The sequence below is a fragment of the Neltuma alba genome, unplaced genomic scaffold (assembly GCF_004799145.2).
Source record: "Neltuma alba isolate B1F8T4 unplaced genomic scaffold, ASM479914v2 tig00011124_pilon, whole genome shotgun sequence".
Classification (NCBI taxonomy): domain Eukaryota; kingdom Viridiplantae; phylum Streptophyta; class Magnoliopsida; order Fabales; family Fabaceae; genus Neltuma; species Neltuma alba.
Genome location: NW_021635861.1, coordinates 89,514 through 106,443, shown reverse-complemented (window position 1 = coordinate 106,443; position 16,930 = coordinate 89,514). Strand labels below are relative to the sequence as shown.

Below are 16,930 nucleotides of genomic sequence, written 5' to 3'. Positions count from 1 at the left end.
CACATCATCACGAAAGCTTCGATTTGGGCGGGAGTGAGGATTACTCTTTCAAATTCATTCTGCGTGTATTTAGCAGAGCAAAGTCTGGATACTAACCTATCGTACTCATACATACCTCGTCTCGTCCTTATCATCCGGGTTAAACTCATATGGCTTTCTTTTATAAATTTTACATGAATAATTTATATGAAAATGAATTTTCGCTAAACTGGGTAAACTGTATCTAAACACAACGCGACAAAATGGAAAAGATGCAACAACAAAATGGAAATCCTTTTATTTAATTCGTAAATTGAAGATACAATTGTATACTGAGGAACCATTAACATTTTTTTTGGAAGAATTTCATAAAAAAAGTTTGAAATTACTAAATTCTAAATCAGAATAGGTTCCAACACTTTAATAAGTTTTGATGGCACTATACCTGCAAATAACAACACATTTTTGTAAGAATTATTTATTTGAGATTTAGTTTTTTTTTTTTTTTGCGTCATTACCTTCTTTGCTCTTTGGTCAAAAACAAAAGGGTCGTGCATCATACACATGGATGTATCTTTGTGTGATGAAAGATAATAACTAATTTGTTTTATGTTGGACACAGCCTTGAACATCATACGAGAATGGAAATATCTCATCCCTTTACGAAGTTCAAAGGTATGCAGATCTTTTTCCTGGTTGGGAGCCCGATTAAGGCCCTTCCTGGATTGAAGCCCGTATTTGCTATAATGCTTTGAGAATAGGAGTTCTACGCGGACATACGACCCAAGAAAAAAACGCTCAGGAAGCTCAGGGGAAAAAAAGAAAGAAAAGGAAAAATATCAAGACACACGGAGGTGTATTTCTCCGAATCTGTCCACTAATGAAAAAAGAAGAAGCATATAACTGTTATTAGAAGAAGAACCTTTAATTTAGAACTCATTTTTTTAGAGACTGCTTAATGCATATAATACTATTCAGTTTTAATTATTTTAAAATGTTAAATTATTACTACAGAGACACAGAAGCCAAAGCGGTTAGTAGCATGAAACAAGGATTCCAACCAATTTACCAGGGCTCGGAAACACAAAACGACGTCGTACTGGCTCTGCTGCTTTCAGCCTCAGGCGGGATCTGAATAATGAATATGCATAAATAAGGTTTTTTTTTCTTTTTTGGGTTGCAAAATAAGGCTTTATTTTTCCCTCAAAAAGGAGGGAATATCTTGAAGCTCGCTGGGAAAAATCTCAGGGAAGAGAAACCTAAAACCGCAAGTCAGCAATTCCAAGCTCTGCAGGAGTAGTGGTGATTGAATTCGAAGCTTGAGTTGATCCAGCGACAATGTCATCGACTCTGCTGGAGGTGACTCGTGCGGCACACGAGGAGGTGGAGCGGCTTGAGCGTCTGATAGTGAAGGACCTTCAAAATGAGCCCGCGTCGAACAAGGACCGCTTGTTTCAGAGTCACCGCGTGCGAAATATGATCGATACTATCACTTCTACCACTGAAAAGCTCGTAAGTCGGTTCTCTCAACTTCGAATTTCAGTTATTAGGTTGTGTTTGCTCCTCGACGAAACTTCTTTTTAGGTTAATGCAAAATAAGCGCCGAGATGATAAATTATTAATTGGAACTCTTCCACTTCTTGTTTCTGAAGTGAAAGCAATCTTAGCTTGATGTTAAAAAACCGAAGTAGCTCCTTAGTTGAGTTGTTAGGAACTGACCAAAAAATCACATTCGGGGAGAGGGGATGGTATTCCAATCACTTAATGTTCTGCTGTCAGCGTAGAGTGTTGTGTTTTTTGACCAATTCTGTTTCAAGTAAATAAGTTTTGGTGAAGTAAGATCCAAAATAGAATCTATTTTTCCTTTCCATTTTTTTTTTTAATTCCTCTGGACTACCCTGTGAAGACTGTTGTAATCTATCGTTCCTCTTTCCTCTTTATTTTAATTTACTTTTCATCTATCTTGTCTTGCGAATTAAAACAGAGAAGTTAGCTGATTTTCCGTTTGTCGGTTTCAGATTGATATATACGAAGATAAAGACAATGCAAGGAAAGATGAAATTGCTGCACTGGGGGGTCAAACTGCAACTGGAACAAATGTGTTTAGTGCGTTTTATGATAGACTGAAAGAGGTAATGTTACATATGTAGAAGCTTTATAATAGAAATAGGAGAGATGCCTTTTTGGAATCGGGAGTTGTATTCTGTCTGCATCCATCGTTTTTATCTTGTCTTTACATCTTATTCTCATGTGGGTTTATTCTAGCGCCAACTATCTAAGAGCTTTATGTTTACATGTGCATATTGCTGTGTATCAGTGTATGTGGAAGACGTCATTGAAATTTGAACTAGTAAAAATGATAGCATCTTTATGCATATGTTGAAACTGAGTTCTCTGAGTTATTTGATCCTAATTGCTTTTATGCGTTTAATACATTGGTATCTTGTGATATGTGCAGATACGAGAGTATCATAGAAAGCACCCGGCTGCACGTGTTGTTGATGCTAATGATGACTATGAAGAACTTCTCAAAGAGGAGCCTCAAATTGAGTTTAGTGGAGAGGTCTGTCTGTCTGTCTCTCTCACCTACACACACGCACGCATACAAACCTACCCACCCGTACCCGATTACCATGTTGCATAATTACATTACTTGATGGGTGATAAAGAAACGTGCAGTCTTTTGTAGCAAAAGAATAATATTGCAACAGGCAATGCTCTGAAGGATATAAAGAATTCGTTGTGACTTATGTTAGCTTGTAGAATACATCCTGTCAAATTTTAAGTTCAAGGCTTCCCTATCCTCTCTGTGCAACCTTGGCATGAATAGTTTGGGTTTTGGGGCCATTCCTGTTGAGATTTTAAAATATGTCCCTATTCAAAGAATCAAGATAATTGACTCTTGGAGCAATTTAATTTCACAAGTTTCTCTAAATATTATTTTGGATATAATTTTACAAAAGCTAGGCAGTTATTGTGAACCATTTCTTTACATAAATTATGCAATAAGAAGAGTTTAAGAATATATCCACATGGACCTTAATGTCCCATTGACCTTGAATTGGCGGTGTGTTTGAGCATTTAATTGTCCTCCTGTTCCATCAGGAGATCCAGAGATGAGATTCTTGTATGATGCAATTTGTCCTTGGACGGTGGTTTTAGTGAGTCATGTAAGATGAAATCTAATATGTTGTACTGTTAGGATACATGATGCTTCATTTTTCAAACTGAGAATGTTTTCTCTTCTGCCTTTTATGGTTATTGATTTCCTTGAGATATTGGTTTCAGGAAGCTGTTGGGCGGTACTTAGACTTGCATGAATTGTACTATCAGTATGTTAATTCCAAATTTGGTGAGCCAATTGAGTACTCTGCTTACCTTGATGTTTTTTCACAAACAGAGAAGATCCCACGCAAAATGAAAATGACTAGGTATATTCCCTTATCCTCATCCTTTCTGTTGCATGTTTTTGTTTATTTGGTATTTAGTGTTCCTCCGATGTTGGTAAGTAACTTTCTGAGATTTCTTAGTTTCTGCCATCCTATTTTCTACAGGCAGTACAGGGAATATATGGAGAATCTTTTGGAGTATCTCATATATTTCTTCCAGCGGACAGAACCCTTGCAAGATCTGGATCGAATTTTCTCTAAGGTGATTATTTTCAATTATCTTTCTTTTGCTTCGCTATCTTGAGCTTGATTTATGCTCTAGGTGCACTAGGGTGGCTTTCTGCTTGGAATTATTTTTCATAGTATTTCTTTGCCGCAACTTTAATTGTAGTGTTAGCCATCATTATACTTTGGCTGTAGATGTGTCCTATAAATATGTGTTGTTCTTCTGTAACCATTTATTCAAAGGAGAAAAAAATAAAATTAAAAAAATCCTTCAATTACTATAGTTTTATACTCTTGCAAAATGTTGGTAAACTATATAGTTATAAAGAAACTGCCAAGATTCTCTTTAACAAAACCCCTCTAACTCTAAAATGCTTCATTCCCCATTATTAATTATTGTTAACTTGATTGTTTGAATAAACTTTTGAATCAGATTATGCGATTTTTTTTTTTTAATAATTTCATATGCACAAATGCATGAATTGAATGGCCAGTTTGACCAAAAATTATCATGTAATTCCTGCTTCAAGTTTCAAGTCTGATCCTTCACTTGTGGGCGAGAGTTTTGTTGAATTAATGCTATATCATGGAGTTCCTGAATCCTCAAAGATAATTCTCCATTCTCATACTCTAGGACACCAAGGACTCCTTGTGCATTATTTCGTCTCTCTCTCTTTTCGGTAGTGAGCGTCTGATTGAATTGCAGGTAACAGCTGAGTTTGAAGAAAATTGGGCTGCAAACAAGTTACCTGGATGGGAGAATGACATTCAAGAGAATGGACACGTACCTGCTCAACACACTGCAATTGATCTTGATTACTACAGTACAGTTGAAGAGCTGACAGAATTGGGTCCTGAAAAGTTGAAAGAGGTGAGTTTAAAATTGGTAACATGATAATTCACTTATCACATATATTTAAAATACCCATCTGTCCCATTTAGAACGAAGCAAGAATGCATCCAAAATAAGCTTTTCCACATCGTTTGCCCCATTTCTCGTTTGAATACTGAACAGCCGCTTGTACTTGATATGTACAATGTCATTGATCCAACTTTTATTCCTTGACATCGTGCTGTGGTTTTTACTCTAAATTAATTTGTCTGTTGAGGTTGTCATTTTTAGTTGCTTTGGGAATTATAAGAAGTTTAAACAGCAGTACCTTTTCACTGTTGTGCCATTTTGATTCAAAACTTTTGGCGATTACTCCTCAGATCAGAGATTCAATTACGATCATTGTATTTGTTACTATATCTTTACTATCTTCTGTCTTTATGAATGGCAAATATTAGGTACTGTTCAATTCAAGTTAATGATTTATAAAACAAGTTTGGTTTATTGATCTCCCTCTTCTTTGGTATTCCAGGCATTGGCTGCATTGGGACTTAAGACTGGGGGTACTGTTCAGCAACGGGCAGAGAGGCTGTTCCTTACAAAGGTGACTCATCCGTCTCTGCAGAGTATATTTTTTTAGGAATGAAAATGGGAATAAGAATGGAAATGGTAATGAGGATGATGTTTCAAGGAATGGGATGAGCATGTTTGGCATGTTAAAGAAAGGAATGAAAACTTGTGTTTGGTTGGACAGTAATACTCGTAACACAAAAACATACTGAAACATTTATTATTAACTAGATTTGTTTAATAGATATATATTCAATTTTTAAATTATTTGATTCATATTTTTAAAATATTAAATATTTCTTGTTCATCAATAATAAGTAATCTTATAATTATAAATGATTATTAAGTTATCGTTACAAATATAAGAAAATATGATTTTTTCTACTCGTCTCTATTCTTAAATGAAATATGATTTTTATTTTATACTTCTAGAAATAGTTTTTATTAAATGATATTGTTGATAATAAAATTATTTTAATTTATGGATGGTGATTATAATATAAAGATAAAACTTTCAGTATTGAAGGCTACTTTAGTCAATTTAATGAGGATTCCAAAATCAAAAGATTGATCGAATCAAAATCTGTTTCTACCAACCAGACATCCCCTGCAGTGGAATGCGTCTTCCATTCCTATTCCACACGCTGCATTACCATGAACCAAATATACTTAAGTTGCTTTGTCCTCTCTTCTTTCAAATTGACTGTCTTTTATCCAATGCTGTTAGTCCAAAAGTGAGAGCTCTGTTTAGAAGAGTCAAGTGCAATATTTTGATGTTAATTTTGTCTATTTCTTCTTACTAACTCTTGTTGACGTCCTCATCATGACTTCCATAATTAAGCATTTTTTGTTTTGATTGAGATTGCATTACTTGTCCTTAAGCTTTGACTCAGGAAAAATTTTATTGGCTTTCTCATGCAGCATACACCTCTTGAAAAGTTGGACCGGAAGCATTTTGCCAAGGGACCACGAGGTTCAGAAAAAAATGGCACTGCCGCAGTTCCACAAGAAGATGAAAATTCAAAGGAAATTGCACTGCTGGAGGCCAAGCTGTCCAAGTTATGCGACCTGTTAGAAGAGGTTAGCATATGTTGCTTGTCATTAAGTCGGCAGCCTTTTTAAAGTTTCTGCTACTTTCATTTAATCTAGAGTTTTATTGGTTGGGGTATTTGACGGGAGTGTTTTGACCAGATATCAGCTGCATATATTATAACTTACTGCATTTATGAATTTTCTCTGACCATGATACAGACAATTGCACGAACAAAAGACAATGTTGTGAAGAAGCAAGCCTTGACATATGAAGAAATTGAAGCAGAACGTGAGGAGGTGAGTTGAACTTAAAAGCTAAGGTTCAATAGTACATAGATATGAAATGTTTTCTTGGGCCACTTTTTCATAATTTTGTGGAAGAAATCAGTAATATTATATAATTTCTATCTGAATGCTATAACTTGAACTCATTACGGGTACCTATCTTGTACTCTCAAAACATTGAGGATGATGGCCATTGCGGGAGTGAGGTATCATCAGTAATGATTGGTTGTCATATGAGTCAACTATCATGCTTAAGTTTGAAATTGATCTTGGTTGTTTTGGCCCATTGTGTGACAATCGCATCTCGAGTTGGCTCTCCTAACCAAATAGAAAGTAGAACACATTATTATTTCACTTGTAGATGCATTAATTTGTGTTGAATTTCTTGTGTTTAAAAGTGGAGATTGTGCTGGGCTTATATGTGGTGCCTAATGTAAATTGAAGGTGGTCCTTCCTTATAATAACCGAAAGTGTAAAACAGAAAATTCGTCTGCCAGCTTATTGCAGAGACCCTTTTTTTTTTTTTTTGGACCTGCGAAACTAAGTTATTGCTAAGTTGCCGGTGAGGTTGACTTATTTAGACAAAAAATGGTTTCTGAAAATTGTCTTGTGTAACACTTTGACAGCCACAAAATTTTTCACTTGGGGAGTTTTTTTTCCATTCTATAAATTATACATTCCTTCCAATCGTGAGTAGAGAATATCTTGGGTTCTTCACCTTTTTCTTTGCATTTCCGTTGTACCTTCAATTCCAGATGCAGATAATGTTAAATTGGTGACTTGTGTTTCATATCCTTGACAGGAAGAAACACAGGAGGAATCTGAAAGTGAAGATGAGGAACAGCAGATATATAATCCCCTAAAATTGCCAATGGGATGGGATGGGAAGCCTATACCTTATTGGCTTTATAAGCTACATGGTCTTGGCCAGGTATTATTTTCCTTTCAAAGTGAGAAACTGAGATTGTCGTCCTTTCACTTTTGTGGTTATGGGAATTATCCATTCTGGGCATTATAAATTGTTGGTCTTACTTAAACTAGCTGAGGGGCTTGCCCTCTTCTACTTAGGGAGTCCACAGGATTCCTTTTTTTTTTTTTGGATAAGGGAGCCCACAGGATTCTAACCATAAATAAGTGTAATTTGATTTGCATCTCAGGAATTCAAGTGTGAGATATGTGGGAACTACAGTTATTGGGGGCGTAGAGCTTTTGAACGGCATTTCAAAGAATGGCGCCATCAGCATGGGATGCGCTGCCTTGGTATACCAAATACCAAGAACTTTAATGAAATAACGTCAATTGAGGTACACATTTTTCTTTGTTCTTTCTATTTCTTTGCTAATAGTGTAACATGTTTTACAAATCACAAGTATGGTCATAAAAGTGCTTATTTGTACTGCTGGAGACACCTCCTCTTGTTACATAGTCGTTATTATATCCCACCAGGTTGGCAGGTTATTCATGGTTTAGAATAAATTGAGATGGAATGCACTTTGCAGCAAAATATTTATTTCTGCTCATCTAATTTGCAAATGACACCTGAATAATCTGTTGTTGAATTTCATTGCCCGTGTATCCTACCATCAAAGGTCTATTTGGCATAACATGAAACAGTTTCCATTTTTAATGCATACAAAAAATGAGATGCATAACGTCTATTATATCTTCGTTATAATTACTCAACCATGATTGCCTTAATCACATTTCGATGGGATGAGTCGATTTTGAATTGGATTGATCATTTGCTCAACAACGAGAAATGGATTTAGTTGACATGATTCTTGTCAAAGGGATTCTTTCAACGGCTGAAATCTCAACCATTCACCTCTTAACCAAACTTGAAACGTGTGGGCCATCTGTGATGCAGGAGGCAAAGGAACTCTGGAAAAGAATACAAGAAAGGCAGGGAGTGAACAAGTGGCGCCCAGATCTCGAAGAAGAATATGAAGATAAGGAAGGCAACATCTACAACAAGAAGACATATACTGATTTACAGCGCCAGGGACTTATATAAGAGGGCCGCTCCTAGCTTGACTTTAAAAGGGGAAGTAGGGAAACGATGGCACTTTAATTATATTGGACTACGAGGTGGAAGGTTTGGGCACAGGAGCGGTTTTGGGTTTACTTGCGCTTTAGCATGTGTCATTGATGATCCAATGAGATGAGGGAAGGGAGGAAAAAGGGTTGTCATTCAGGTTAAATGACACGAGGGAAGATTTTTACATCACAATTTCTTTACTGTCAGTTATATGTAGCCTGTTTATCACCTGTCCGATTTTCAGCCCATTAATTAAAGAAACAATGTACGATGTTGCCCGGAAATAGACGTTGTCACTTGTCAGCACCAACTAGAACGCCAGTGTTCAGTCCATTCTTCCAAGGTGGCATTGCATACTTGCTATTCATTGAAACAATATCCATCTGAAGCTGAAACGATAGCACCAACTAGAACGTTACTGTTCATCCAATCTTCCAAGGCAGCATTATATGCTTTTTGAGTCGACGAAATGCTGCGAAGCAACAAAAAATTTAATGGTCTGATGGGACAACTTTTATCGTATTGCTGAGCGATTATTTATTATCAAATGGGAAATAGTTGTATGAACTTTCTGTTATTAAAAAGGTTGAGTCATGCTGTTAGTAGCATACCTCTTTAATCAAATAGTCTTTTTAAAAAAAAGTATAATCATATGTTGTATAAATTAATACAATGTCAGCAGCCAATGGTTATTTAAAATAATTTTTTATGAAAAGTAATGACACTCAAAGTGCTTGTCACATTTATGATTACTTGAACTCTCATTACAACTGTTCTGTTAATATAAATTTCTTAATTAAAATGACAATTCTTTTAAAATAAAAATGAATATATATTTATTCGAAAGTATTCCATTTCAACTCATGATGAATAATAGGCAAGACCTGAAAAGGGGAAAAAAAAAAAATAGAGGCAAGGAATTTCTCCCCACCGCTGTATAGGGAAGCTTAAAATCCTATTACAGAGGATCGGCTCTTCATTGTATTTGTCTTGCACTTTCTTACATTACCTTACTAATTGTTTGGCATCATTCATAAAAGCCCTTATAAACATATTTTGGCCAAGTTGAGATAAAACTCCTCTCATATACTTATCTTGTATTTATAAATTATTATTAAAAAAGTGTTTATAAACCATTCCAAACGATACTTATCTGTTTGCTTTTGGTTGTATTTCATTTACAGGATCAAGCAAATACGAGAATTTTGATTTGATAAAAACAGTCCAAGTTTATTATTTTCTCTTTTTTATCATCTCCTGACGAGACACAGTCCAAATTATTTTGACATTTAAGAAGTATTTGGATGGAAACTAAACCAAATCATGTCCTTGATGGGACATGGTCTCAATTTCCAAAAAAAAGCTCTTAAAAAGCATTTTTAGGGATATCCAAATACTCTCTTAAATAAAATCGCCTGCAACTAATCTAAAACCACACAAATTTATTTTGTCACCTTCCAACACCAGTGCCGCTACCGCCCCAATCGTACACATGAGACAATTCTCACATTAATCTCTTCATGTTGCTTCTAAATGCAAGACTCTCTGGAGTTCATCTACGGCAAACTTCCCTTTTTCCCATAGCTTTCTTTGAAGACCAATTAAAATTTAGATTTACATTTATTACATTTTGGTTCATGGTTTAAAAAGGTGCGCAAATAAAAAAAATGACGTGGGAGAAAACGGCGGGTAACGGTAGGACCGGCGCGAGGAAACCTGATGGAGAGAGGATGTAGATGGAGGAGAGGTCAGGGGAGATATTTAGAGAGACGGACGTGGACGTGCGATGAACCCGTGGAGAAACGTTTCCAGCATTCCGTCACACGCAATTCTCACACGCTTCCTTTCTATATATGACTGAACGGCGATTTTTAACTTAACTCTCTTTTTGGTTGATCCTCTCCAACGGCCTCCAATTCTGATTCCGATTCCGGTAAGTTTCTATCCGCTTGTTTCTTTCTTTTGTCCTTCCTCTTTCACCTCGTTCATTTTCACGGTGTCTTTCTTTTTCTTTGGAAAATGCCTGCTTCTAGACTTGTGATTTCGCTTGATCTAAGCAAGCTTCCCAATGCTTCTGTTGGATTAATCGAACTCTCTCTGGGTCTGTGTCTTATGGTTTGATTTTGTTCAGTCAAGAAAACAGCAATTACTTGGTTCTGCTGTCTATAAAATCATAATTACTCACTCCAAAAATGTGGTATTAAGAAGGGTGTATGGTTCTTGACGCATCCTGACAAAGCTAAACTTAGTATTTAATTACCAATGAGTTCGTTAACATGTTCAACACTTGAGCGGTACCCAACCCCACAACACGAAGGAAAGAAAAAGTCTTTTTGATGAGTCTTCCATTTAAATTTTCATGCATGCTGGACTCTTTCTGACGATTTACTGATGCACATGTAATCGTTTATGTTCAGAGTTGTAATCAATGGCGCTCTGGAGTACTGGGCTAAACCCAGCACTGGAGACGAACAGCTTAGCTTATTCAACCCGAAATTTGTCGACAAGACTTGTTGTACCTGTTCCCTTGCGTTTTATTAGGAAATTCTCTAATCTAGGCAGAAGACAACATGAACGAATTTACTGTTCTTCATTAAGGAAAGCCTCCTCTGCGTCTTCTATGGAGTCACAAGAAGATGCTCCCGGTGCTTTATCAGCTTCCGTGGAGGAAGAACTGGATCATGTTATGCGGTTCAAAATGTCAGACTTTAAGATTTTAGATCGCATCAGTGTTGGCCTTGGGGGGCGGGTATGGGGTCTAAAATAAGTTTGTGGTGAGTCATGCATGGTTTATATTTATGTTGGTGGTCTGATTGATTTGAGTTTTGCTATAGGCGGATGAGGTAGTTTTTGAAGCCGTTGTGAAGGATGTTGGTAGGTAAGTAACTTCTTTTTTAGGTTCTGGTCGCATGGGTTAGCCATGAGCATAATGTCTGTAAATTCGTTTCCAGCCCCTTATATAATACGAGTGTTGTACTTCGGCAACTATCCAGTGTGCAAGCTCAGCGTCGAGGGAAACGGGCTATAGAGGTGGGTAGATCTGACAGTGTCAAAATCTAAATAGGCCCTGTCCCATCATAATTCATTGTTGGTGTTTTCTACTTCTAGGTATTGAAGAAGCTGGTTCGCCGTAAACTTATGTATCATTCTTACTCGTTGCAAGTACATGGCTATATCTCATTGCCTGCAGATGATCATCGGGGCTCATTTATCCTAGTCCATGGGGTAGGTTTTAAATCATTGGAGATGTGTATATTTTAAAACTTCTTTTACGCATGATCATGCAATTCCATTTGAATAAAATAAAATGTTTTGACAGAGTCTTATTTGATTAGAAACATGTAACAAATGAGCATGCGATTTCTTGTTTAGAATGCTTTGTCAGATTCTAATTTGATAAAAAAACGTGTAACAAGCTGCTTCTAATTAATGCATTTAAAAGTCCAAAAGAAGAATTCATGTGCAAGCTCTTTCTTGGTTTCACTTTTTTGTGGTGCAGTATCATGGTAGTTTTTCTTTGAGGCATTGGCTTCAACAGTCAGATTGGCTTCCAACTTTAGAGGCCACCCTTGCCCTGGATGAAGAGTATGTTAGGAAGGTTGGGGAAGACACAACTGGCGGTCCTGCCATTTCTAGGAAGCTGAGGATTATTCGCATATTGATGAGGGATCTTTTAATTGGAGTAAATTTCATTTTCTCTTAATTGTTTCTTTTGTGCGGAAGGCATCCTCGTTTATAAATACTATGTCTGTTCTATAAAGCATTTAGAGGAATGATAGCTCTCCCATTCATCACTTACTGTAGGTAAATTACTTACACAGCCATGGTCTTGCCCATACTGAGTTGAGGCTAGAAAATTTGCATATAAGCCCTGTGGACCGACATATTAAAGTAAGCACTGGAACTTGTCTATGATTTTTCTTTGTGCCTTTTACATGGATTACCTTTACTACTTCCTCAGACAGAAGTGATTTGTTGCTTGTTTATTTCGTGCCCCAACAGGAAAATTTGGATTTTGTCTCCGTAGCTAGGTTTTGCTGAAATTGGCTAGATGCCCCTCTCTATGCTAAATGTCTAGATAAACTGATGATGCTGTGAAATGAGAGTTGGGGGGGGGGGGTCAGGAATACAATAGAGCTGCTAAATTGATCGATTCCAAGGGGTTGATAAACCTTTATCATAAACTTGCTTTGAGATATTATGAAGATGATGTGATCTGATATTTGCATCCAACCACTGTAAATTAATAATTGTTGCTTATTGAACATATAATATATTAAATTGATTTCTTGCCTGAAACTGATTATTCTAACCTTTATCTTATATTTTCAGGTAGGTATATTGGGAAATGCCGCTGACTTTTATGAGGATGGTTCGGATACTGCTTCAGTGGACAGCATGGACAGGCGACAGATGATGATTGCATTTGACATGAGGTAGTGTTTGGGAAATTGTCACTGAAAGCATGGTCTGCAGCTATGTGCATGATACTTAATCTGGAAAGTCTTCTTCATACCTTTTTTTTTTTTTTTTGTCACAAAGATGTGTTGGTTTCATTATGGCAAAAATGGTGTTGCCGGAGCTTATGGATCCTTCGATCTTCGCAAAGTGCAAAGCATTCCTCACAAAGGTATGAGAAGCTAAATTTTTTTTAATTAATTTTAAATATCACCTCCACCCTTTTCCTTAATAAATTGAATCTTTGACCAAGAAGCTTGAATTTTTAAGTTATGCTTCTATTATATCTCATAATCTCTTTTGCATGCGATTCAAGTTGTTTATAGATTTACTGATAATTTGATAATGGGGCATGAGCTATTGTCATTGGGGGGAAAAAGCAGAGGGTGTAATACTTAGATTTTTCAGAAAAACAAGAAGTGGTTGGCCATTCTCCTTAGTTGGCACATGATAAACACTTCAAATATTACAAATATAAAGTGGGAACTCTTTTTAATTTAGGATTTATATCATACACTTCATTGCAGTGACGTGAACTTTTTAATGCTTGACTATTTACTGTATCTTTATTCCTGATCTCTTATGCAACTTCAGGGGTATGATCCTTCATGTTTACGTGAGCTTATGTTGGAAATTGTTGGTGGGAATTCCTCATCTGGAAATGCTGGACAACAAGTAAATTTATGCTTCTTGAGTGCAATTGACATTTAGAGTTTTAGTCTTAATTTGAGTCCTTTAATGACTCCTTGATGATGCTTTCTTGCAGATACTTGATAGGAACTGGGGTGCAGGGTGGCATCTCTTATCCTTGTTGCTTGCAACTAAACCTTCTAAAAGGATAAGGTAAGATGTGGGGCAAAATTGTTCAGTTTGAAATGTGGACTATAAAATGAACCATGCTCTCACGACCAACAGTCATCAATAGTATTTCAAATTTGTGTCAATATATGGGAGGCATAATGTTGTTAGTGATAAAAAGCCATGAAGAGATATTGGATTTCAAATACGGTTGCTGAGGAAAATGCACCAAAGCTATTTTTGAAACTTAGTCACATAATTTCAAATGATGATTGATTTAAACCTTTATACTCAACTATGAGCCAGCTTAAATGGAAAACGCAACTACCATTTGAACCTTTATGGAGTTCTCAAACCGTGTACTTGCTTTCTTGCTAACTCAGCTAGATAAACGGACAACCAGTCCAACACAGAAATGGTGGATGATGGGCTCAACCCCAAAACACAAAACAAAGTAATGACCTAGTTGGATTTACTTGTGGAGTCCATGAAGATAGTAAAGTGAGATCTAATTATTTGCTAAAGCATGCAGTTCAAAACCTGGATAATTAGTAGATATTTTTTATATTTTGAATTAAATTAAGTGCTGTTGCTAATTTATGAGACTCTTCTACACACACAGTGCGTTTCCAGCTTCATGTATCATAATACCAAAAAAAAAAAAAAAAGTCAATGTAAACAATTGGTTGCTTATTGACACTTGAGCCACAAGCTATAATACAAGAGAAGCAACCTACAAAGGGTAGTCCTGTGTGGGAATAGCATTGCCTGAATGCACCATATTTGTCTGCTGATTGGAGAAACAAATGCAAGTTATGAGTTTATAATGTTACCCTTTTTTCCCCAAATGCCTGGCCTCTCATTGTAGGAATCGAAGAATCTTGATTGATGCTGAAATTTGAATGACTAATTTGGCTGTTTCCTGTGTTAGCAGCCAAATTCACCTTTTGTGATAGAATTGAATGTTAGTTTTGTTCTGCATATTATTTGAGTTTTGGCATCATATATCCATCATCAAATGGGGTTTGCTTGTTTTCTTCATTTTAATTCCTTTTCTGCTGGTTTACTTTCAGTATGTACTCTGTAATCCTTGCTTATTTTAATATCATTTGCCTTTGGTTCTAAAAAAAAAAAAAAAAAATCAAGTGGGGTTTTAGATGCATGAAATTAATGTGACCACTGGTCGCTAAAATTGAAGTATTGGGCAGAGATGTATTTTGTATCCTTGGTATGACACCTAATTTAATTGAAAATATGAATTGTGATACAGTTGTTTGGATGCTCTTAGACATCCATTCCTTTGCGGGCCAAGATGGCGAGTAGTCCCATCAATGGATATTATTCGATGGGGTCTCGGGTCTACTGCAGTGCGGATCACTGAGGAATACATCTATCGTCAGCCTCAGGTATTCATCCAATCATGGCAACATAATCCAAAGGGGCCCTTTGTTACTTCCAAGTTCATTGGTCCTTATATAGGAGCTTTTTATAATTGATAGTGTCTCATGTTTTTCCATACAAAGGTTTCATCCGTATTTGCTCTTTTCAAATGCAGAAGTTATGCGATGATGATTGGACTAACGTTGTTATTTTTGTCTTTTAGCGAAATAGGCTTGCCCACTTCATTGAGTTAATGGAGATGTTGAATCCTCACTCAAAGCCCAAGGTAATTAAGTTAAAAGATTTTGTTAAGAAGTGAAATACGTGTTTGCTTGCTTTTACTTGAGGGATTGTCCATTCTGACTTTCTTGGTAGATCGCATTATGGGACTTCGGCCTCGTTCAAATTCTTGAATGCCTATTTCAGGCATTCCATCTCAATTATTCTGCATGGTAGTTTTCCCTTGCCCCCGCTACTTACAGCTGGAAGGGCAAGCTATTGTATTGAAATATTTATTATACAGCCGAGATCATTGATATTCCTTGCCATTCATAAATATAAAACACGAGGCACATATTCCACGTGCGATCATTTTTTAACGGAGTATGCCGTCTTATGTGTTACGATCTATGTATGTAGAACTGGCTGGAGCTGCTGCCAGGCAAATGGCGTCTCCTGTACTGCACTGGGAAGCATATTGGGCTGACCCTTCGCCAACCTCCTGCCCGTGTACTCATTAAAGATGTGCATCTTACTGTCAGTAGAGCATCAAAGTTGAAGGCTAACTTTTCATTTGTCTCCAACATTGGATTCACTGTCATGATTGGTCAGGACTGGCCACATGACAAATCTGGTAAAAACGGGAGTTTGGAAGTGGAATCTTCATTTGGATTAATGGCCGGGAGACGATTATATATTAAGCAAGAGAAGCAAGAGAAGGCCACAGATAAGTTCTCCTTTGGTCATTCCAGCAGCGAGATGGACTTAGCTCAGAAAATATCTGGCAAGAAATGGAGAAAAGTAATCCCTTTCAAAGAGTTTCCGTCAAGTCTTCCTGCAGCCAAGCTTGTACCAGGTGACATTGATGTGACTATGACTCTCGATGATCCATTGAATCAAGATCTTGGTACGGCAAGAAATGTCCTTCAAGAAGTAAGAACGCAGGTTCCCCCAGAAATGTTTGATTTGTCGAAGTTGGTGTGTGGAACGTATGTGGATTCTAGGCTTCTTGTCCTTCGTGGGGTTAATGGTTCAGCCCTCTTGTTTACGAGGTCTTTTGTGGATAACAGTATTTGTAGATGATTATTTGGATTCAATGAAGCATTTTTTCCTGTATAATTGCTTTTGTGAATAACAATAGTTATAGAATAACTGTTATAAATTCCATAAAAGCATGTATATTTTATTCCGTATAGAAAGTATAAAATCAAGCCAAATTATCATGAGATGTAACTAATTTTAGAGTCTGTATAAAACATTAGCTTACATTCTAGTTTCATCATATAATTCCATTTTCGGATTTTAGGGGGGAGGAAAATAAGGAAAGGGGGTGTCTTCTAACATAGTGGTCCTTCACATTTCACAATGCAACCTTAGGCCACACTGGAACAATTGAATGAGTATTATATTCTGAAAACAGTGCTAGTTTGAACTTCGTATCGCTAAGAGGACCGGGGGGGGGGGAGCGAATAATTACTTCCCTGGTTGACAGCCAGATATTTGTTTTTTTTTTTTTTTTTTAATGAAGAGGTTTTGAGTTGTGGATACTTCATTTGCCTTCTCCCATCTTACCGTTCAAGCTGATTCAAAAAAATAAATTATGAAAAAAATTAATTTTTATAAATAGTTATAATTTTACAAGAAGCTAGGTATGTTTTATTCATAGGGGACAAGATTTGAAAAAGGAGTTGCATTTTTTTAACCAAAAAAATTTATATTAAATTT

The 16,930-nt window shown here is 36.5% G+C and overlaps 2 protein-coding genes across 3 annotated transcripts; both read left to right on the top strand.

The window, feature by feature from the left end:
- Positions 1-1,266: 1,266 nt before the first annotated feature.
- LOC114761530 (splicing factor SF3a60 homolog) lies at positions 1,267-8,958 on the top strand. The gene is made up of 12 exons (XM_028950924.1): positions 1,267-1,491; positions 1,998-2,111; positions 2,438-2,542; positions 3,268-3,410; positions 3,534-3,630; positions 4,300-4,464; positions 4,958-5,029; positions 5,917-6,075; positions 6,247-6,324; positions 7,115-7,243; positions 7,470-7,616; positions 8,180-8,958. Exons 1-12 carry the CDS (start codon positions 1,318-1,320, stop codon positions 8,324-8,326), a joined length of 1,530 nt encoding a protein of 509 aa, XP_028806757.1. The 5' UTR covers positions 1,267-1,317; the 3' UTR covers positions 8,327-8,958.
- A 1,202-nt stretch (positions 8,959-10,160) lies between these two features.
- Positions 10,161-16,478, top strand: LOC114761529 (probable plastid-lipid-associated protein 14, chloroplastic). Of its 2 annotated transcripts, none has more exons than XM_028950923.1 (14): positions 10,161-10,283; positions 10,779-11,099; positions 11,185-11,228; positions 11,302-11,380; positions 11,459-11,575; positions 11,850-12,032; positions 12,155-12,241; positions 12,683-12,786; positions 12,893-12,980; positions 13,403-13,483; positions 13,575-13,651; positions 14,877-15,012; positions 15,210-15,272; positions 15,626-16,478. In XM_028950923.1, exons 2-14 carry the CDS (start codon positions 10,779-10,781, stop codon positions 16,286-16,288), a joined length of 2,043 nt encoding a protein of 680 aa, XP_028806756.1. In that variant the 5' UTR covers positions 10,161-10,283; the 3' UTR covers positions 16,289-16,478. The 2 variants fall into 2 exon arrangements, with proteins under 2 accessions (XP_028806756.1, XP_028806755.1); XM_028950922.1 differs by having other exon boundaries at positions 10,172-10,283; positions 10,768-11,099.
- Positions 16,479-16,930: the final 452 nt, after the last annotated feature.